A 23,124-nucleotide genomic window follows, 5' to 3' on the forward strand; every position below is an offset into this window, starting at 1 on the left:
AGATGCAACATATAGATGGGCTCGTGACCGAGGGGTGGACTTAACTATGGACAGTATTGCACAGGTTATTCATGAATGTGAAACACGTGCTGAAATCAAGCAAGCCAAGCGGTTCAAGGCCCTCGGGTATAGTGAATGATGGCTGAAATACAAATATGGGGAGGCCTGGCAGATGGATTATATCACACTCCCACAGACCCGCCAAGGCAAGCTCTATGTGCTCACCATGGTGGAAGCAACCACCGGATGGCTGGAAACATATCCCATGCCCCATGCCACCGCCCGGAACACCATCCTGGGCCTTGAAAAGCAAGTCCTGTGGCGACATGGCACCGCAGAAAGAATCAAGTCAGACAACGGGACTCATTTCCAAAACAACCTCATAGACACCTGGGCCAAAGAGCACGACATTGAGTGGGTGTATCACATCCCTTACCATGCACCAGCCTCTGGGAAAATTGAGCGATACAATGGATTGTTAAAGACTACCCTGAGAGCAATGAGTGGTGGGACATTCAAACACTGGGATACACATTTAGCGAAAGCCACATGGTTAGTCAACAGCAGGGGATCTGCCAATTGAGCTGGCCCTGCCCAATCAAAACTTCTACGTACTGTAGAAGGAGATAAAGTTCCTGTAGTGCACATGAAAAATATGCTGGGGAAGACAGTCTGGGTTACTTCCCCCTCTGGCAAAGGCAAACCCATTTGTGGGATTGCTTTTGCTCAGGGACCTGGGTGCACTTGATGGGTGATGTGAAAGGATGGGGAGGTCCTATGTGTACCTCAAGGGGATTTTATTTTGGGTGAAAATAGCCAATGAACTGAATTGTATGATATTAATTGCTATATAATACTGTATGTTATCTCTTTTATGGTTGCTATATGCCACATGTATGGCATTACAGTAAGCATTACCCAGCTTAATGAAAATGAACTTTGATGAAACAGTGTTGAAATGAAAACTGGCTTCAGCATGCAACAATCCAGCACTGCACACCACCTCTCCTGCTCTGAAAGACTGTGATGACAGGTGGAACCCAAAGTCATAGACTAAATGAACTCAATGGACATTTTAAAGGGATGGCCCATAGATAAAGGGAATGATATCTGTGTGTATATATCAAGATAGGGAAAGTGGTGGTGATTAATTAGAATGCATTGGAAAGGGGTAGGACCTGTGTGTGACATAGATGGTATAGAATAAGGGATGGATACTGTCCTGGTTTCAGCTGGGATAGAGTTAATTTTCTTCCTAGTAGCAGGCACAGTGCTCTGTTTTGGATTTAGCAGGAGAAGAATGCTGGTAACACACAGATGTTTTAGTTGTTGCTAAGTACTGCTCATGCTAGTCAAGGACTCTTCAGCTTCCCATGCTCTGCCAGGTGCACAAGAAGCTGGGAGGGGGCACAGCCAGGACAGCTGACCCAAACTGCCCAAAGGGCTATTCCATACCATATGACGTCATGCTCAGTATAGAAACTGGGGGTGGGGGTTGGCCGGGTAGCAGCGATCGCTGCTTGGGAACTGGCTGGGCATCGGTCGTTGGGTGGTGAGCAATTGCATTGTGCATCACTTGCTTTGTGTATTGTTATTACTGTTATGATTATATTGTTATTATTACCACTATTATTTTACTTTATTTTATTTCAGTTATTAAACTGTTCTTATCTCAACCCAGGAGTTTTCTCACTCTTACTCCTCCGATGCTCTCCCCCATCCCACCAGGGCAGAGGGAGTGAGCAAGTGGGTGCATGGTGCTTAGTTGCTGGCTGGGGTTAAACCATAACAGCTTATTTTAACAGACTGGGAAACTAAAGCCACTTAGTTCCTCCACCAGAACAAACCCAGTAAGTGGTAACAGTGCTATCAAATGGTGCACAAACAACCTGTGCAGAGAGTACTTAACCATAGTTCACTACCTTGTCTTTCTTTTTATGCAGCTTATCTACAGAAATTGTACTGATTACTACTCTAAAGGAAGGGGAAGAGTCTGCTTGAAGAGTGGATCCACAGGACATGATTGTCATGGCCTGTGCAATGGGCAGACTTCTTTTCCTGTGTAATCCTGGCTGCATCAGCCTTGGGAGATGCTGCAAATCCCACTATTCAAACGAGGTCTGGATTTTTTGCAAGGACTCCATGAGGAATCAGTGACACAGTAGATCTGTATTTGCAGACTCCTTGTGAGTAATCACTTCTCATGCTATCACACTTTAGCTACTCTTCCTCAGCCAGTAAGTAAATGCTGTTTTCAGTTGCTAAATAACTCACAAAGCAGTATTTTAATTTTTATAACACTGATCATAAAATACACATCTTGACTCCCCTTCTTTCTTGGTCAAGATAATCCTAACCATCATATACCTACTTAAAACTTTCTTTTCCAATGACCCTGGCAGCCACAGCTGGCTTTATGCTGCCTATCATGCTGACCATACAAACCTTTTGCTCTTCCTGTGTGTCTGCAAAAACCTTGTCTAGTTAGTGCAGAGTCTTTTTAGTTGTCTGTTTACTGAGGACCCAAAGCACATTGAAGTTCCAGCTGTAACTAGGACTTCTGACTGATCTTGTATTGCTGCTCATAATTAGGGTAACTGTTAGACTGTGTTCATGTCATGACAAAATTTGTGGGAGAAAGACAAATGGGAAAACAGGAGTACATGAAAGCAATCCTTCCCACATATTGTCATCTTTGAGAATAATCTGTTAGTTGCTATGAGACTGGCTGTGTAAGAAGAGAGGCCAAGGTTTTAGATGGACACAAGTGGACTAAAGAGGTAGATCAGTAAGCACACAGGGGACAGATGTTTTTGTGACTGCTGAAAAGACTATGCCACTCACATTTTCTCCACCCACAGATACTACTACAGAAAATAAAAAGTTGGCTCAAATGATTAATCCCTCCTGAATCTTAAGAAATTGGCTGAATATTGGTTGAATCACAAGCACACTCATAATATGTTTTTCATTATCTCTTGAAATTAAGAATCAATAGACAAAAAAGTTGATACATAAACACAAAAGTTACCCTTAAGTGAGACTTTACAATCATTTTAATTATCTCTGCATTTGTCTTCAAAATACTTTTTCCTTCTACAAAAGCTGGCAGGCAATAGATTAGATTAAAAATGTTAAATCTTGCTTGCTTTTGTGATAGACAAAACCCCCTTAAAATCTGAAAAGTCTCGCTAAAAGACTCAAGAGTTGAATGATGTCTCTGTTTTAACCACTCATGAAATAAGAAGTTTATAAGAGCACAAGAGTAAAATACAATTCCATTTTTCAGTCCACAGAACTGATGTTCCAGTGAAATTAGAAGGTCTTTGAGATGACAAGAACATGTCATTGTTTCCAGGTGAGGTCAAGGAGTGTGGGTTTACTTTAGCCCTTGTTTTCTGTTGTAGTATCATGGTGCTGGTGACTTCCCATACTTCCGACAGCCTATATAAAACAGTAACTTTTCTCCACCAGCTGTAAATTGCAGAGAAACGGAGGTGCAGCCGCAGATCACATGCTTGCTTCTCCACAGCTAGAGCTGTATCAAGGCTTTGCCTCTATTTTCACCAGGCAGGTTGCTCTGCACTTCTGTGACCTACCTACACACATGTGAACTCAGCATATATGTGCTGCTCTGGGGCTGCTGACACAGAGGTAAGTGTATATACATGCTTATGTACCACACACACAAAAATCTTAATATATTGGCTTGTAATTTTACTTTTTGATGAACTTTGTTTCCTGAACCTTAGCTGTAATGAAGTAACTTGAAACAGCTTTTTCCTGAAGTCCAGCCTAGCACAAGTGTAAATATGAGTGAGGATCATTTGCTTTGCTGGTTTTGAAAGTGAGTGTTTACAGAATAAAAAATGACTTGTTTGACTATCACATATCAGCATAGTATCATCTTACAGATGTAGATGCTGTCTTCCCCACAGGAGGACTATGGTGCCCACACATCATTCCATTTCAGTTGGTAAGCCACTGCATAGGTGCTGGGGAATCTCCACATGCAGCTTATTACTGATGCAAGAAACTAGACAGACACAAGTTGGCTCATTTCAGTGTGTCACCACTTGCTGGTTTGATTACTTTTAATATCAGGAAGGTAAATGTGAAAAACCATTGTCAAAATAGGTGGTGTTACAGATGCATGAAACAATCCATTTAAAATCACTGTTACATCAGTCGTTCAGCCATATTACATGGAGTAATTAAGGAAAGCTGGCACACAGGCTGACAGAACATGTTATGGATAGTTGTCATAATAGCATCAAGTTTCAGTTGCCATGGGGATGTTAACTCTGAACTGACTGGTTTTGTGTATCCAAAACCCCAATCAAAAGTTGTGTGAATACATCTGTGCGTGGGTGTTTGTGTGTACAAAGAATCAAACTAGGAGATATAAGATGATATCAAATAGATACCAAGATATGGGACACAAGGGAATATCTGGATGATTACACAAAGAAATAGGCTCCCAGTCCTTTTGTTTTCTTGCCTGTTTCAAGTACATAAATTATATTTTTAGCCTGTAAGCTAAATGTATAGGTGTTGAAGGAGACCTGCAGCGAGCAGACATTGGTATTGAGTTCACTGAAGTCAGTGAACTTATGTCAGACTTTGTCTAGCTGAAGACCTCTTCTAATTCCTGCAGTTCAAAGGTCCTATGTGGGACAGTTTTGAGAGAATTCAACTGCACTTTCATTATTAGTTTCTGTTCTCCCCTGCCAAGGGCTTTCAGGTACTTACTGCCACCTGTCAATATTCCTCAAGGAAATTCTCCTATGATATTAAGTCAAATTTTGGAGTTTGACAAAAAATGCAGAGCTTTAATATTTTTTTCAGCATTTAACCTAGCAGATTAAGTCTTCCTATATGGTTTGAGTCACCTTACATGATGACTCTGAGATTGTATTTTGTAAGGTTCAGTTGGCCACATTATACTAAGCTGAGAGCTATATTAAGTAATATTAAATATCTAATCTATGATGACAGGTATTTTTGGAAGCTGATACAACAGTACTCATGAATGAGGAAATGAACTTTGACAAAATGAATGGTTTGGCAGATGGTAGTTTGCTTAAAGCTCTTACTAACAGATGTTTGAATGAATGTTCTGCAAGATCTCTGTGTATTTTGGGTTTTATCATTTTATTAGCAAATAGCTATCACCTGGTGTATACTTGCTCTTTGGAAGTTCTTGATGTGGAAGCTGCTAATTTTTTCCTTGCCTTTTTTTGAGGAAAAAACCTCAACACTTTATTGATTCCTGCTTGGGGATAAGAATGACGAAACTTAGAAAGTCTTTATTATAGGTACGTTTTTTGTGTGTCACAGAAGTTATGATTAGGTTTGTGAGACTCACAGACATGCAATTAACTATGCCAGTATTAGGGACTGCAAGTCCCGAAAATGTGAGGCTGAGTGCCAGAGGTAGGATTGAAACCACAGGTGGTGTGGGAGACACTTGTGTAAAAACCAAATTAAGCCACAAATAAAAACATACATTCTACCTAACAGAAACATTATTCCAATATATTTAGACTAAAAAAGAAAAAAAAAAAAGGAAAAAAAAGAAAAGCATTCTCAGTAATTGCTAAATAAAATACCAACATGGCTCCTGGAGTAGAAACTAGAATTTAAATTCTTACAAGGATGCAAATCACTGTGCTGCACAATTCTTGTCTTACCCCACTGATTTTAAACTATCTTAATGTAAAAATCATAACCAAGAACAGATCAAGACCCTATTATTCCTCAGATATCTTTTTAGTGAATGCTGTGTACAGGCAATACGTAAGGAAGACTCCTGTACTCTGTTTTCTCTGGATGAACATCACCATCACCTATGCAGCATGCTGACTCTGTGAACATCCTCCAAGGCACTGGACATTTCCATGCATTTCATGGGGTGCCCAATGTATTGCTTGCTAATTAATCACTCTGATTTCTGCTGCAGGAACAAGTTTTTATAAGAACTACATTTTTGTGGCTCTAACTGTACTTAGTTGACCTTAAAATTCTAAATTATACAGGGGCTTGGGAAAAATTTTACCCTCAATCTGCTCAGGTAGATCCCTTTCCATCACAGATCACCTTTTTTATTAAGTGTCTCTACAGGAAGACTATTTACTCAGAGTTTCAAGAAAGATAATGAAGACATTACCTCAAAACTGTGCAAAGTTATTAAAAAAGAGAGAAGTATTATTTAAAACAGGTGCACTGGGAAGGTAAAAATAAATAAACCCAGTGCACTTTATTTTGAACTAGAATACTAATATATTCCGATTATCCGTTAGAAGTTGGTCACCTTTTCCATCAAACTGTTGTAGCTCAAAATATGGAGTTTCATCTTAACTTTAACATATAGTTTCAGAAAAGCCATTTGGGGAAGAAATTAGAAAAATACTAGAAATGGAATGCTCTTTTCATATATTCTAAATAAGACTTCTAGCTTTTCCATTTTGAAATCACATTTGATATTCAAAAATTGACCCCAAAAAAGAATAAAAACAGGAACTAAATATTTTGGATATTTGTATGCAATTAAAAAAAAAAAAAAAAAAGTGCTAACTACCCAACCTGAACCAACTTTATTTCCCATTTTTTGATTCTGCAACCAAACTGAGCAGTCTAACTGTTTTGTAAATTAATCCTCCTCCTTCTCACAATAATAAAATTAAATATTTGAATATTTTATTTATAAACCAATTGGTAATCATACTGATGTCTCTGGAAGTTCCTGCTATTTTAACAAGGGATAACCAAATAGCTTTTTTATTTTTCTATTTAATAACTTATATTTAAATACAACAGTCTCCAGCAACAGTTCAGGTGTTCAAACATAGCTCCCACGTAGTGGTGTGATATGCAGTAACTAGTTCAATTTCTTAATATTCTCCAGATGTATGGTATGCCCAAATCTGCTTTTGGTGGCTGTGGATTAATACTGACCTTGTAAATACAATTTCCATGTCCAAAAGACCACAAAGCACTTCAAAAAGAGCTGGTAGTCTCTTGTACACCATTAATATGATTGCACCATCAGGGACATTCCTCACAGGGATCCTCTTCACAATCACACTCAGGGGATGAGCAGAAATTAAGGATCTCTTGTTCTCAGATGTGATAGCTCAGTCATGGTGCAACAGGAACAATTGCACGGGAACCAGCAGACACTGATCTTGTCCACTCCTTGCTTAATCAACTGGTCACAGCCAGGACCAGGAAATCAAATTTACCCCATTCTTTCCTTAATCAAAACTTTTCCTGTCCCCTCCTGGCTCGAAACATCACCTTTGCCAACTGTACCAATCTTTGCTGTGTAATGCTTCCTACCAGACTTCACTGTACACCCAGATTTTTGCTGTCTAGCCTTAAATCTAATACCTTCTACCCTATATCTCTTCTATGCCTTCACCCACCTTCTTTCTTTGTTCTAAGACTGTCATGTACTTCTGAGGTTGATATTCTTAGGACTCCCTGGTACATTGACAACCCAACCCAGCTCAGACCGCCCTGCGATGCAGTGGCAGGAGCCACCGAAGCTCTGCTGTGAGCTCTGTCTCCACTCCAGGCTCCCTGATGCAGCTGGGATAAATCTTATTGTTGTTGGGCAAATTAACATTTAGGAAGGCTCCTCTATGGACTGAGAACCCATTGCACTGGTATTATTTGCAGAACAAAAAGACCATACCTACTCTAAAAGTCTAAAGAAGCAGGACTATTATCATACAGGACAATATTCACCCACCTTGCCTTCTCATCCCTGAGTATGGTTCCTCAACATGCATCATTCTTCCAAAGTTACTTATACAACTTGACTGCATGACTTAGGATTTCAGTACTGTAGACCAGTCCTTATATTGCTAGTTACACCAAATTATTCTACATTGTCTTACAGTGTTCTTCACAACATTCCAGTTTATGCATTTTTGGCATATACACCATGGCTGACACCTTTGTGTATTACAGGAATAATAACTGCAGTGATATAAAAAGGTTAATATTTTATGGAAGGAAAGGGAAACCAGTTATGAATAGGGGAAATATGAGTTAAGAAATATCAGGTTTGGGTGGTGAAGCTGGGAGAGGAGAAGTGTAAGGTATAGGCATGGATCTCTAGGTTAGAAATCACTAGATTTCTAGAGGAGTAACATTTAGAACATCCTGTTAGCAGGTTTGTGTTAGCAATTAGCAGTTATTATGACTTTGGATATGGTAAAGAGAGAATATAAACAACAATCTTGCCCATGGCCATCTCTATTCTCATCCATACTGCCTTGAGAAAATATAGGTATGATGAGAAAAATATAGATATGTGCAAGAAAAGAGTACAGATGAATTGGAATCAGAATAAAAAGAAACAGCATATTTTGCAGCCATGAATGAAAAGGACAAAAGGGAAAAGAGAAAGCAATGTTCTCTTAAAGAGTTTTGACAGAAAAGACTTGTTACTGGAACAGACAAAGTGACCATTTTGGTTATATTTCAGGAACAATTAATGAAAAATAGAAGTGTGGGATTTTTTTCATTGTATTTGGAAACATTAAAAGTTAGTGTCACTAATAAAGTGTTAAACAGTATACACAGGTGTTTTTTTATCACAGCCAACCTATGAGGAGAAACAGAGGTCAGCAGAACTTTAAAAGGAAGATATGACTTACTCTGACTTTAATTTGCTTTCAAAAACATGGTCACTGACCCTTTAAATCACAAGCCAATTACAAGCATTGTAGTGCCATTACTAATTACATGCTGAGAGTGTAAATTTAAAATGGCAATTTCAATTTTCAGTTCATTGGGAGAATGGAGGAAAATGAAATTGCATACTAATTAGTTCATGTGTGTCAGACACCTGAAAGATTAGAGAAAAAAACTCTGCACTCATTACAAGTGAGTTATAAGCAAAACACTCAAACCTTTCATTTACCATAAATAAAGAAATTAAATGACAAAGAATATTGATAATGATGGAACAAGGCAAAAATAGCTACAGGCCTGTACATAATTATACTTTGGGGGAATTTGCCTATTATACACAGCTTCCTTTAGAATTCATCTAGCATTACGAACTATAAGAGGGTAACAGGCTACTGCTTTAGGTTCACTGCTCTAAATGTTAATTTACATTTCCTAAAAATGGAGTTTCTGGCTTTGTAACTTTCCACTTAATCTCTGCCAAACATTCACACTGTTTTTCAGGGGCCTTCTTCTGGACCAACTACTTCATCACTAAGACCAACATGGAAAAGGTCCCACAGAGACCCACGCAGACCCCTCACATTAGGATCTGGGAAGAAGCTGGTGATACAATAAAGAAAGTAAAAACTCAGAGTAGCCTAGAGTGAGCATTTCTCTCACAAGACCAGAAGGAAGGTAGCCAGAAACTTAGCACAAATCAGAATGGGCTGACTTTTTGTAACCTTTCACAAATCATTATAAGTATCTCCCTGGCCATTATAGAAGCTGTGCAAAAATAAGATACGGGATTTCTGTTTCTCCTCTCAACTGTTCACCCATATAAGGGTCAGGCAATGTCTGTCTCTTACAGTGTGTTTCACGCTTGAAGAACAAGACACTGCTCTGATGTAAAGAACTACTATGCAGTGCATAAAGCGTGAGTTTGTGGAGGTCTGTATCCTTGCCAAATCAAAACAGGGTTTCTGCAGGAGACTAAAAAGCACTTTTTCTCTATAAGTATCATCTCCCTGACAAATTTAGATTTTGTGTTCCCAGGTGTCTTAAGGAGAAAAGTCTTCAGAAAAGGAAAAAAAATACTCTCAAGATTTAAACGTCTGTTTTTAAATCACAGAGTGTTTTTATTTTTACTTTGAATTAAAAAGAAAAATAAAATACTGCGAAAGTTTTGTGAAAAGTACAGACCAAAGCTTATTTTTAAAGAAAAATGAGAAGAAAAAGGAAGGAATGCTGGGTGCTTAGTACACATTAATCAGATCACTTAATTAGCTTCTAGAAAGTCCTTACATACTATGGCTGTCAAAATTACAGAATAACCTGCATGGGAATGGCACTACCTAGATTAGGTCATTAACTCCAAAAAAGAACAAATTGTTAAAACCTGATGCCATGGGCTGAGATTTGTAGACACATTTTCTCCATTGGTCCAACCTTCCTTCCAGGTAAGAGCAAAGGGAAGACTTTGCTGGGAGCAAAGTCCAAGACAGACACAATTCTGGTCTGGGTAGAAAGCTGCACATCTGCTGGACAGCTGCCTCCACAGTAGGTGGTGGCTTTGCCAAGTACAAACATGGAAGCAACAGACCATTAGCCATCCCCCACCCAGTTCATCTCCTAGTAAAGACATGTCTAGGGGGCCAATGCTAAATGATTCTGAATTTTTTCTCCAGCTCATTTAATAAAGCCCACACTCTAAAGCAGCCCAAAAGCTACTGTAACACTGACTTTTTCATTATCCATTAAAGTTACATTAGCTTTCTACTCCTGTGAAAATAATTCTGCTCAAGTCCCTTAGTGTTATTCTTTCCAGTTCTTTCTCAATGTATAAATTTTACAGACTCCTTAAGCCCTCTGGTCTTCGTGGAAGAAAACTGACGTAAGATACATTGAAGGGCCTTTGCGTTTTCACTCTGCAGTGAATAACAAACAGTAACACCCGCTTCATTTTTCAGAACTGACAAAATCCAGCACTCTCACTATACCAGTTTCAGAAAACTTCATGAAACAGCACTTTGTGGCTTCTCTCCAAACAAGAAAAATGAACAGGTAATCCTGTATGCTTTTTCCTCACATATCTGAGAACTGCTCAGAAAAAATCACAAACGCTAGTCAGCACAAAAACTTGAATATGAACAAAAATTATGCCATGTACACAAAGGTAATTTCAAGAAGAGTGTGTCTGACACAGCCAAGAGACATGTGGACAGTTTGACTTACTCAGCACTGGTAGACAAGATGCTCAAGTACCATCTTTTGCTACTCCTGTGGTGGGTTCACTGGGAGGGAAGCACTGTCTTCACATACTGACTACACTCATTAGCTGAAAAGGTTTTTCAGTAAGTATCTAACATTACCTTTATCAACTAACAGCTGAAAACGCCAAAGCTTAGCTCAATTCACATATCATGAAAAGAAAACACCATAAAAGTAAAAAGCTACAGCAATCACTAAGTAATAAGTATTTTCATTAAAATACAGCCAAAGGACTTCATATTCACTGGTTCAAGACTTATACTGAAGTCATTTGCTGGGCACAGAGAAATCCAGTCTACAAAGAGGGCATTGCCATTTGAATCATTCTAGCACTAATATCCTTGAGTGGGAATGAAAAAAATGTGTCTTTTCAGCCTCACAGATGTGTTTGAACTAGCAGCTATTTCAACCTTAATTAAAACAGTTCTTGTTACTTCCAGAATGATGCATACAATACTTAACCTGTGTGCCCAGAGCAGCTCAGAAGAGAGGACAAACTATTCCTGCAGGCTCTGGTATGGCCAAAACCACATTAAAACACTCTAGAATTATGCCCAAGGAAGGTTGCATGTGTCAAGGTATCTCCACCAAGAGATATTGCTGCTAAATGCTCCTAAGGACCTAATGAGCAAATGTAACATATGTGGAAAGCATCTTCCTTGAAAAGGGTATCTGTAAATTTGCTTCCATGGATTAGAGCCACAATAGAACATATGCATGCATTTTTTTTAAATAAAAAGATTTGTGCATTTGTAAAGTTGATATTATTATTGTTTTGCAAATAAATAGTCCCTTTTAGCCTAGGCTACATTTCTGACATTGAATAAGAATCTAGCTGTTAGTTTACCACTTGTCTTCATCAGTTTCTTAAGTGACTCTGGCAATTGAATCAAGGAGATTTTTTTTTCCTCCTCAGCTCCATCTGTTACCTGAATCCATGGCCATCTGTCATTTTCTGCAGCAGTCCAAGCATTCACAAGACCCTTCTTATTAAGTCGTGCATAGTATGGGTACCATTTCTGGAGTCCAAAAAGAGCTCGATGAGTGGATGATGCAGTAATTTGTTGGTTTGACACAATTCCTCCTTCTATCCCTAGTGGGCCAGAGCACCCTGCAAATGGAAACAAGAAAATAAATGAATGCGACTGGAATGATCAACTCTTCTGAGTGCCAAGTGGCTGTAATTACAAATAGCATACAAATAGATCCAAAACATCATGTCAAATACTTTATTAGAAGAGATTTAAAGCACTCAAGTAGCATCTTCTTTTTGTAAAAATGAAAAAAAGGTATAAAAATTTTGCTTGTAAATAACTATTCCCATTGTGAGATTAATGAAATCGATTAAGCTTTCAATTTCTTTTAGTTTGTTCTAGCTGAAAAATTGTGAGTTGGGGTTTTACAGGTACACTGAAGGAGAATGATCCTTAGATTCAAATACTGAAATAGTTGCTAAAAGTAAATTTAAAATTCTGTATTTACTGCAAAGTTCTATATTGCTGCTCTTGCTATAGAGGTTAGCATTTAGCCAATATGCTACATGTTGCTATTGCAATTATCTTTAGAAATACGAAACTAGACACATGATAATGTTCAGTTACATTAAAAAAAGTTAAAGTTCTTATACATCTAATCAGCAAACCACAAAGTATGTATTTAACTGTAATGTTCAAATGTTCATAATTTTATGTGGTATTCATCATTAATTTATTCACCTGAAATACTTGTAGACATAATCTTTTTTAAAGTCAAGATATTTCTCCATAGATTATTTTCTGAAGCCACTCCATTTGGGTACAGAAACAAGAGCATTCAGTTATTGTGAGCAATCTGAACAGTGAAAATGTTGAAAATTCATTATATACAAATGTTTGGCAGTATACCTACTATTAAATACCTCCACGCATTTCCAAGCAAATAAGATTTTTTTTTCTCAACTCAGTTTTGATGCAGAGTATGAAGAGAAGCTAATTGCAGGGACTACTGTAGGAGCTAATCTTGCTCAGTTGCCCAAAAAATATTCTGCTTTGTGGGTCAACTGCACTTCAGCAATGTTGAGCACAACAAGATAGAGCAGATGTTTACTTACACTTTAGGTTTTCTCAGAAGCCTGGCAGTGTTTCACCTTAAGCAGTACCCGAGAATGAACTCTGAAATGGTACTGCTATGAAATCCTTACACCATATGGGCAGAAAGTCACAAATAATTTAATCCCTCATTAATTTAAAATTACAGAGAAGAAAAAGTGGCCACCGTAATTTGCTCCTCTCAGCAGAAGCTGAGGCAGGGAGACAGTGCTGGGAGTCACTTGCAATACAATCTTGGGTATTGTGTGTCACTGATAATGGAGACAAATATAAACTAAATTTCAGTTTTAAGTTTATTATGGAGCAAGGGCCACAGACAAGCATGTGCTTGTGCTCTGAAAAGATAAACTAAAAGCCCCAGCAAAGTGTGGTTCCAAATCTGTTATTTCTTAAATGCAAAACCTGGTTTACTTTCAGGATACGCTTAAATGAGATTTTGAAATAAATGACTGACTTGCACCATACAATGATTTCACCCACATTTTTAACAGTTGACAAAGCTCAGCTAGAATCTAAAGTCCTAGTTCTACTTTTCTGTGTCATGTATCACCCAACAACAAAGGTGATGCATTCAGCACTTGACTAATAAATCTGTTCATGCTGTACAAAACATAACAAAATGCATCTCTTTCCTGCTGCTGTGCCAGCTACATAGTAATGCCAGAAGAAAACAAATTCTTTGTCACCAACATAGGCAGGGACTATACAGGATGTATTAAAAAAAACCCACCAATGTTGCAAAAGTGTCATTTTCATTGTGTTATCAAGCATTACTTAAAAATTGAAAGGCCTATTCAAAACTTAGCTCTGTTTCTGAAATCTTTTCATCTAATCAGAATAAATTCCTGTCATATCTGCTTGCAAGCCAAAGGTAAACTACTCTATTCCCTAAGAAAATTGCATATTTTCAAAATTTTCTTATATCTGCTTATTAAAATGTCTTTGTTTTTTCATGTTGGAAAAGAAAGTGCACACATGTGTCTATATGTATGTGTAACTCACAAACACACACACCTACATGCAGGACTGATTCCAGCTTACCATGACATTAACCACCCCTAACAGCTGGTATAGATTGATAATTATTTAAAAAGAGAGATGTGAGAAAACAGAAGGGAGGTTTCCAAGGGGAGCTTAAAAAGGAGGCATGGAGGCATGGCAAGTGTTTTAATATGGACATAGAGCATACAGCTATGTTCTTTACAAATATTCTCCTCTCACAGTGAGGAGCACAGGGATGAGGACACCTGCCAGCCCTGCTAGAGTTATTCAGTGACCTAATGGGGAAAATTTGTGCACAAGGACAGAACCCCAGCATGGGTCAGGGCCTGTTTTGAGTGGGATCCAGAATAAGGGTATTTGGCTTTAGCAGATAATTTTCAAAAGAAGGACATGTATTTGATGATGAAACCCTTGATCTCCTATAGACAGCTTTGGCAGACTTGGAAGAGATGTGGATGTCCATTGGTTTTGTTTATCATCCTTTGTTTAAGGTGCAAAATTTTCTGGAAAGTTTTGATTTGAAGGCATGTTATTCTCATGCTTGAGATGCATTAAATGGTATTTGAAATATGTGTAAATTTCTTACATGAGAAAGGCAAATTTTCCTTTCTAAATTGAAGGCAGTTAAATTACCAAGTACAGCACTTACCTCCACTTTGTCAGCTATGACCATATATGGTCAGAAGCATTTACCTTACTTAGCTTTAGGAGGATTATTCCTGAAATCCAAAGCAAATCTCTCTACCTTCAGGGAACAGGGACTTCATTGTACAAGCTTCTTATTTTAATTGCACTTCCACTCTTGGTTTGTCATGTTTGTTGTTTTTTACATGTGAGTTAAACACACAGTTTACCACTCCTAAAAATTAAAACTACCACATTAAAGATACTTTCTACTTTGGTGTTCAGTTCAAGAATAATAACATGAGATGTGTAGGAAATATAAGACTGGTTAATAATTTCTAAATAATATTAGCCTTACAAAGTAATATATACGTACACACCACTAAGATCTGTCTTTAGATGACCATCTTTTTTCACCGCCCTGTAGGACATCAGATCATTCTCATGAGATGTGAAGACTGGATTAAGTTTAAACCTGCTCAAGACCTGCTTGTAGGTCCAAGCCACAGAATTTGCAATGTAATCCTAATCTGACTATAGCAGTGCTGACAAACTGAGCAATTTCCTAGGCACAGGCCTGGCAGATGAGTCTTGAGGAAGCCCATCCAAGTCTATCTCTTCCTGAGACATAAGATACCTCCACATATATCATGAAGGGTTTTTTTGAGAAATCTTACCTTGAACTTGACCACATTGAATTTAACCTTCTGTTTCACAGCCAGGTCAATCTGTATTTCAAGATATTTTTAAAACTCTTCAGTCCATTTTAATAATGCTAAGAACATTTCTTACATTATCAGAACATTTTGCTCTCTTGCTTATTTATTGAACAGCCAGGACTTCAGCAGAGGTTTTGCTAGGACTCTGTGAGTAAGCTACTTCCACTGTTAAAACTGCCCATTTACACATCCTTACACATCCTGTTCTTTATTTTTAATCATACATTATTCTACAAGAAAACTTTTCAATTTAATTTCTTTTCTCAGTTGAAAGGAAATAGCTGAACACATTTTTGGATAGTCAAATACCGTACGGCAAATGGACTTTCCTTAGCCATATGCTCATTAATTTATTTGAAATACTCCAATAGATTTGAGTCATGCTTTCTCCTTACTAAAGCTCTAATGAAGCTATTACTCTAAATTCCCAAGAAATTTACTTTGCCTGAAAACTGTCAGCTGAATAACCTACCTCTGGTTCCATCAAACATGTTATATCAGTTAACGACTGGTTATAGACTAGCTTCTGCACAGGATATTCAACTTGAGACACAAACAATACTTTCCTTCAAGTTAAGATATCAATTATTTCTTTTAGTGTTTAAGGGCTGTGAGATGCCATTGACTACTAACAATGAAGGAAACAAGCAAATGCAGCTTTTGGAGATTGTTTGTCTTTTAAATAAAACTGAGATACATATTTTGCAGAACAAGTACAAGCTGTATTGTATTTTCTTGTTATACATCTGCTTCTATTAAATCCACAGTTCATTTAACAAAAATCATGACAGCTTGAGAAACTGCAGTCTCCAAGGGAGTAATAATATCACTACAGTGACTCTGTACAATTCAGTCTGGTCAACATCAGTTATTAAATAGAAAAACATTTTTATTAGTTATGCTGACACACCAGGGTATGACAATCAGGCTTCATGCAAGAAAGCAAAAAAAAAAAAAAAAACAACCAAAAAACCCAAAACCCCAAACAGCGATTAAAAAGCTGCTCGGCAGGTCTGTGATACAGATTCACAAGGAAGATTTTGTCATCTGGAGCTGTTATTTTAGTGTCATTAAACAGCATAATACTAACTTCAGCAATATTTTTTTTGATCCTACAGTGACAAATGGTGTGCATTAAATAAAACCCTATTGATGCTTCTCTTGTTCTCATCAAACACAAACCAATGCCCACAATGCCCCATTGTCCATGAAGTGGACAGAATGGAAAGGTGTACCAATAAGCTACATGGTTGTGAATGGATCCAGTGAAGGATGGGAAAAGTCAGTAACACAGGAAAAGGGAAGGATTCATTTATATCTTTTCAGTTCTCCTAAGAATCCCCACAAACCCACATGAAGATGGCATGGTTATAAAAATGCCTTGAAGGCTTCTTTTACAATCTCAAACTCAACTAGATCTGAAAAGTTATGTACCATTTTGCACCACAGAGCAAATGATCATTAGTCCAGATTTCACTTATAGACCAAGGGTATGGGTAATCAAATAGCTCTCCAGACAAAAGATGAGTTCTGCATTTCCACCCTTATCTCTTACAACAATAAATCCCACCAGCTGAACAAAAATATTTGTGCAAAAGGAAATAGAAGAAGATGACAGTTAGCTTACTGTGTTTTATACTGATATCTCTTCAGAGGTAAATTAGAATAGGGAAATATGTCATTGATCCCCCCTCTTAATAGCGGAAGGACAAACCATTTTAAGATAAAGAATTACCACAGTAGGAGATAATAAGCAGAAAACACAGGGTAAACATGTTACTTGAGTATATTTAATTTGGACTCCTGCATTTATGTCAGTCCACAAATTTAGCAAAACCTCCAAACGATTTAAAAATTGCTTGAAAATGTGAGGATTATGCCTCTGTAAACAGAAGATTTCTTGTTATTGATGATGAAACATGCCTGATTCTGCAGCATGAATATATAGCTTTCTTTTCCTCTGTTGGTTGGTCTCTAGCTAATGTCATCAAAACAAACAGATGCAAAATTGAAGGAAGGCAGAAAACAAATCTGCCTAAGACATTTGCAATCCTGTCTTTCTCCAAGCACCTCATTTTCTGGAATGAGATTACTGTGGCTGTGCTTAGCATAGCATGGTAATTGTGCAGAACACAAACCCTGACAACGGGATTACAGATGACCTCTGATATTGCAGTAATTAATGCTGGTACATGCATAAGCTCCCCAACATACAATCTAGGCTTCAGCCTCCTAATTTTTATTCTTGTTCCTCCTGCCACCACACATCCTTGCTCAGTTTGTTCTGTCAACGATATCTTTCTTCAGATAACAGTGAATTTATTTTTATAGGAGCTGGTTAGATGGACATGGACAATCATTTAGCAGTCTGCTAATAAAGTGCCCATCCATATGCAATGTATGAAGCAATGTTCCTGTAGGGCTTGTTTTTTCACAGCCATGACAGATTAATGATAAAATCCTTTCTACTTTGTAAATACTATGTAAAGTGCTTTTGCAGAGAGGTGGCTGGGAGACACAGCCTCCCTTCCTACTAGAGGTGTCAGTGGACCCTCTCATGGTTTTAGTGACATGATGGTCCCCATTTGCCAACTTGACCATTGCACAGTGGGATTACAGATGACCTCTGATATTGCAGTAATTAATGCTGGTACGTGCACAAGCTCCCCACCATGAAATCTAGGCTTCAGCCTCTTTCTTCTTCTCCTTGTTCCTTCACACAGAGACTTCGGCTTTCTGACCCACAAGAATTTTCCCACACCAGCCAGCAGTCCCCAGGGTGTTTCACATTCCTCTGATGGTCATCCAGAGGGATCTTCTACACTGAGCAAGTCTGCAAAAACTTACACTTCCATCATAGCGCAGGAGCATATGGACATGGCGGCTCAGACACTGAAAGCAGATTATGTCTTTTTTATATAGTGCTGTGTCTGAAATAGAGGGTTGATATTCAGGACTAACTTGCTTAGTCCTAGTTTGGCAATTTCTCCATTCTGCTCTTTAAGTAGAATGGATAGGATTGCAAATTCCACACAAAATCACAGGGATTAAATCTGGGGAGCGGCAACATACAGCACAGTTGAAGAGGGGACCTATCCAACAGGAATAGAATTAAAGGAAGATACAACTTCTGATTTAGAAACTCCCTAAACTGAAGACTGCTGTAAGCTGGGAAAATACAATGGGAGAACCATCACTTAGTGCTTGTCCCTTTTCTTACACCCATTCATTAAACATTCACCTCAGATCATGGTCCAAGGAAGGACTATTGGACTGTAATCAGACCAAGCATGGTTATTCTTATGCTCAGAAGGAAGGGTACATCTAAAATCTCATATCTGTGAAGCTGTAATCAGAAAAATCACATCCACAGCTACGTTTGTGCTGAATTCCATCATGTTAATGTTATTGACAGCATCCCTAGGCACGTTCACAATGCTTTTAGTGGAACTGGCCTGGGAAGAGGACTTCCAGAATGAAGACACGCTGTTTGTGGATCCCTATCAGAGAAAACCATGGCTTCCAATGATCTGGAAAAGACTCTATCCCAAGACATGTCAACTACATCACAGCCATGCCATTCCTGACAAATATTTGCTGAATGCCTTTTTTCAAATGCTCCAGTAGTGAACATCCAAGAATCCCATTTGGTGTTTGACTGAAGTGCAACATGAATCTTTCTTATTCCATTTATTATTTCTTGTCCTGTTCTATGGATGTGGACAACAATGGCCTGTTATTAAAAAGGCCTTTAGTGTATCCGTCTCCTCTCCTATTCTCTCTTCTACCTGGGGTTGCCAAATAATCACAATTTATACCAAACACATGGCGTAGCACAAGGTGTGAAGGAGCCCAGCTGTCCTTGCTGTATGGGTTATTGGACCAAATGGAGACACAACCCAAAATGCAGAGGAGAGTTTAGAACCCAGAAAAATGATTGGCTGAACCCTGACCGCAATGCACCATATAGCCAATTTACAGACGCAGCAGAAAACTACTGTCACTCCATTCTGATTTCAGAAAGGACACACACCATTGTCTAACCACCAAATACAAAATGCTTCCTCTGAGTTTATACCATTATTCAAGTTACAGCATTCAACAATTCACTGAGACATGTTACCATTATTTTATTTTGTTTTCAAGCAGTGATATGACTTAAAAAAATATATAAATTAAATTATATTGCAGTAAGGAGTTAGAGGAGTTTAGTTTCTCAAACTCCTCTGCTGAGCTCTTATATAGAAGTATATTAATCTTTATGTGAAAAATGATTTTACATTTCAAGTTGGCACTGTGAAAAATAACATTTCTGCCATGTTTGAGTAGTGACATTAACCAGTTTTACATAACTCATAACTATTTAAACACTACTACGATCAATCTGAATAAAACAAATTATGGAGTAACACTAAAAAAACTTTTCACAAGAATTAATTTACATTCTTATTATAGAAGTTAAATTTGTGGGGGCTTTCAAGTCATACTACAAAATAATTGACATGTGGTCATACTTAACACACTTAAGGAATGGCAGACACAGAAGCCATAGACCCTAAATGCTGCATAACAGTAACTGATTATTACTATTATCTCAGATTGCAATGACATGAAAAGATATGTGATTCCAAATTCTACTTACCATTCCCAAGATTTTTTTGGTGGATCTGGACTTCACCAGCTGTGGGTGGAGGAGATTTGTGCAGTTACGGATCTGTTAATTACCTCCTTTGCTTCTAACCATTGTAAATGGTTGTGGCACAGAGTACAGCCAATTAACAATTTAAATATAACTTAGGCATGTAACAATTAAATTAGGAACCCAGCTGGATTTAAAAATAATCTTTTCTATTTGCTGCTGCTGAAGCCTATGCAATCCGTGCACTTCTCCCCTCCTTGGGTATTCACAGAAATATTTCTTTGGAGAATACAAGAAAACTCAGCATCTTTCCAGCTATGTTAGGGCATTTGCTAATGAGACACTGTATTCTGTGGAAGTTCAGCCTGATTTCAAGATGGCTACAGACAACTTCTTTCAGAGTTCCTTGGTTTTATATTTACATTCATCGGCTGGTTTTTTTGGTTTTTTTTTGTCTATGGAGCATGTAACAGACAAAAACCTTACCTATGTAGCAAATACTGTAGTATATCCCCTCTTCTCCCTAAGTTCATTCCAAAGGACATGTTTCTTTCTGTCACAGGGCAACATTTGTACTAGAAAAACCAGTAATGTTTAAATAGAGTGGATGAATAAATCTTAAACTGGTAATATTACAAATTTCAGGAACTGTCAGCACTCCCAGGAAAAAAAAAAACACAACCTAAAGAATATTCATACCAGTCCTGCAAAATGGGGAAAATCACTTGGAAAGCTCATATTCTACCTCTCAATGGGAGCGACCCACTGACGCAAATGCACACTCACAGTCATGCTGGCTGGTAGGAATGTTAATTTCAGAGGTGCTAATTGAACAGGAAATCTCACTGATTTCCTTTATAACTTTTGTTAAATCCTATCAGGAGAGGTGACATACCTGGATTCTGACCAGCTGACTGTTTTGAAGCCCTGCCTGATTCTCTGAATTAGTTACAGGAACCACATGCTGATACTACTTTTTTTTAAAAGTGCTAAACAACGACTGCTAATTTGATGACAGCTCATGACATAGGTATCTATGTGCTTAATGATGCTTCTTCTCAAAATCCGCCTGTTCCAAAAAGCAACTCTGAAAAAAAACAAACCCAAACCTTCTCTTGGAAATAAAACTGGAAAGACAAGATATAGTTACACTGAAAGACAATCTGCATTTTTCTAGCAGGTCTACAATGGAAATCAGTGGGATTACAACATAAATGTAATTAGCATTCCTGCAAGCCAGCCTTACAATGAGAATGTTCATTTGCCAGGAGAAGAGTATGTGTTTTTTCAAGTGGTAAATCTCATTTTGCTGCCTAGAGACGTTCTTTCTGTCTTTGTGGTTGTTTTTTTTTTTCCTCATCAGAAGAGCAACTGTTCCTAAAAATGACAATATTACTTGTTACAAGATGTATTCATAGAAATTGTTCAAAAACTACTAGCGGCACTAATATGAATTCTGCATTACAATGGAATGCATGTTCTTCAGAAAGAAGTAAAAAGATGGCAATATCCTACAACATACTGCCGAAGTGATATGCTAAATATGAGCTATATCCACAGTACTGAACACAAGCTGTCTGCAAAAGACTGTTATTTAAATCTGACTACCCAGAAACAACAGTTCTTATGGCCTCTAAGCTGTTTCCATCTTCTTCTATAACACATCTAACTTTTTAATAACTAGAAATTCAGATATAGGCATTTAGATCTTGTTCCTGGAAGCTACCTGATGTAGGTATAACCTTATATTCATGTAAAGCAGCTTTAAGGATCAGGGCTTGAAGCCCTGTTAAAAATACAGAATTAATTTAAAGGTCATGGACTTATATCAGGGTGGAAGAAAATTCAGAATGAAGATTCAAAAAGTTATTTTTGCTTATGTGCAGTAAAAGAAGTCTTTCATTGCTACAACAGTATAGTAAAATGAACTGTAGTTTTTGTGACTCTGTGGTGTATTATAAACATAAATCAAATCTGTATATGTACTTCTTTTTTTTCTTATCCTTTTATTCTTCCTTATCAACATCTCTTTTCACCATAAAGAGGACATTATTCCAAAGTGTTTATATTTAGAAATAGCTAACGAAACAAAGCAAACATAAGGAATACAATTCATGTGACCCAGCTTCAGCCATCTGAAAGTTACCTATCTACTCGGAACTAGCTGCTTAGGCTCTTTCTGTCATCTGTGGGAAGAAACAGGTAACAGTAAACCATGATTTCTATTTTTCCATTATCTATTAAGAAAGTGTTAAGACAGATGTAATCATCTTTTCTGTTTCTACTGACAAAGGAACAAGCCTAGAGTACTATCTTCAACTTAGTGCCTATGTTTAATGGGCTAAAATTAAGTGAAATGAATCAGGTTCATTTCACATTCAAGCACTGAAAAAACATTACTTTAAAATAGATGATGATACATTTTTCTGCAAAGCTAGATTTACTAGACAGTTAACATACTTGGGCTTCATGGAAAAGAATCTTCTTTTAAAAACAGATGCAAAGGAAGAGATGAGTATAACAGCAAATAAACAACATTCCAGACTGATTTTTCTGTTGAAAAAGATGATCACAAGAAGGTTGATGTGACTTTGGAACTGGAATTGCCAAGTGATTCAAGTTGAAATACCCACATCAAACCTCAGAAAGCTATCTGCTATCAAAATACCAAGCAACTCCTCATTCTCTCTGTATTACATCTAATGTCACTGGTGGTGTATCCCAGGGGTCGATACAGGGGCCAGCACTGTTCAATGTCTTCATTGATGACCCAGACACTGGGACAGAGCGCAGCGTCAACAAGTTGGCAGATGATACAAAAACTGGGAGGATTGGCTGATACAGCAGATGGGCATGCTGCTGTGCAGAGGGACCTCAACAGGCTGGAGAAATGAACTGAAAAGGAACCTCATGAAGTTCAACAAGGGGAAGTGCAAAGTCTTGCCTCTGCCCCTGGGGAGGAACAGCCCCATGCATCAGTACATGCTGGGGGGCCTACTGGCTAGAAAGCATCTTGGCAGAGAAGGACCTGCGGGTCTTGGTAGACAAGTTGACCATGAGACAGCAATGCACCCTCATGGCAAAGGTGGCCAACAGC

The 23,124-nt window shown here is 38.0% G+C and overlaps 1 protein-coding gene across 1 annotated transcript in view; it reads right to left on the reverse strand.

Annotated features, from left to right (window-relative positions):
• Positions 1–23,124, reverse strand: part of EDIL3 (EGF like repeats and discoidin domains 3) — a 160,864-nt gene that overhangs the window by 77,420 nt on the left and 60,320 nt on the right. The window contains exon 5 of the mRNA XM_075727116.1: positions 11,886–12,067. Coding sequence (XP_075583231.1) covers positions 11,886–12,067 — 182 coding nt within the window. The remainder of the gene's footprint in view (positions 1–11,885; positions 12,068–23,124) is intronic.

The sequence above is a fragment of the Pelecanus crispus genome, chromosome Z (genome assembly GCF_030463565.1).
Source record: "Pelecanus crispus isolate bPelCri1 chromosome Z, bPelCri1.pri, whole genome shotgun sequence".
Classification (NCBI taxonomy): domain Eukaryota; kingdom Metazoa; phylum Chordata; class Aves; order Pelecaniformes; family Pelecanidae; genus Pelecanus; species Pelecanus crispus.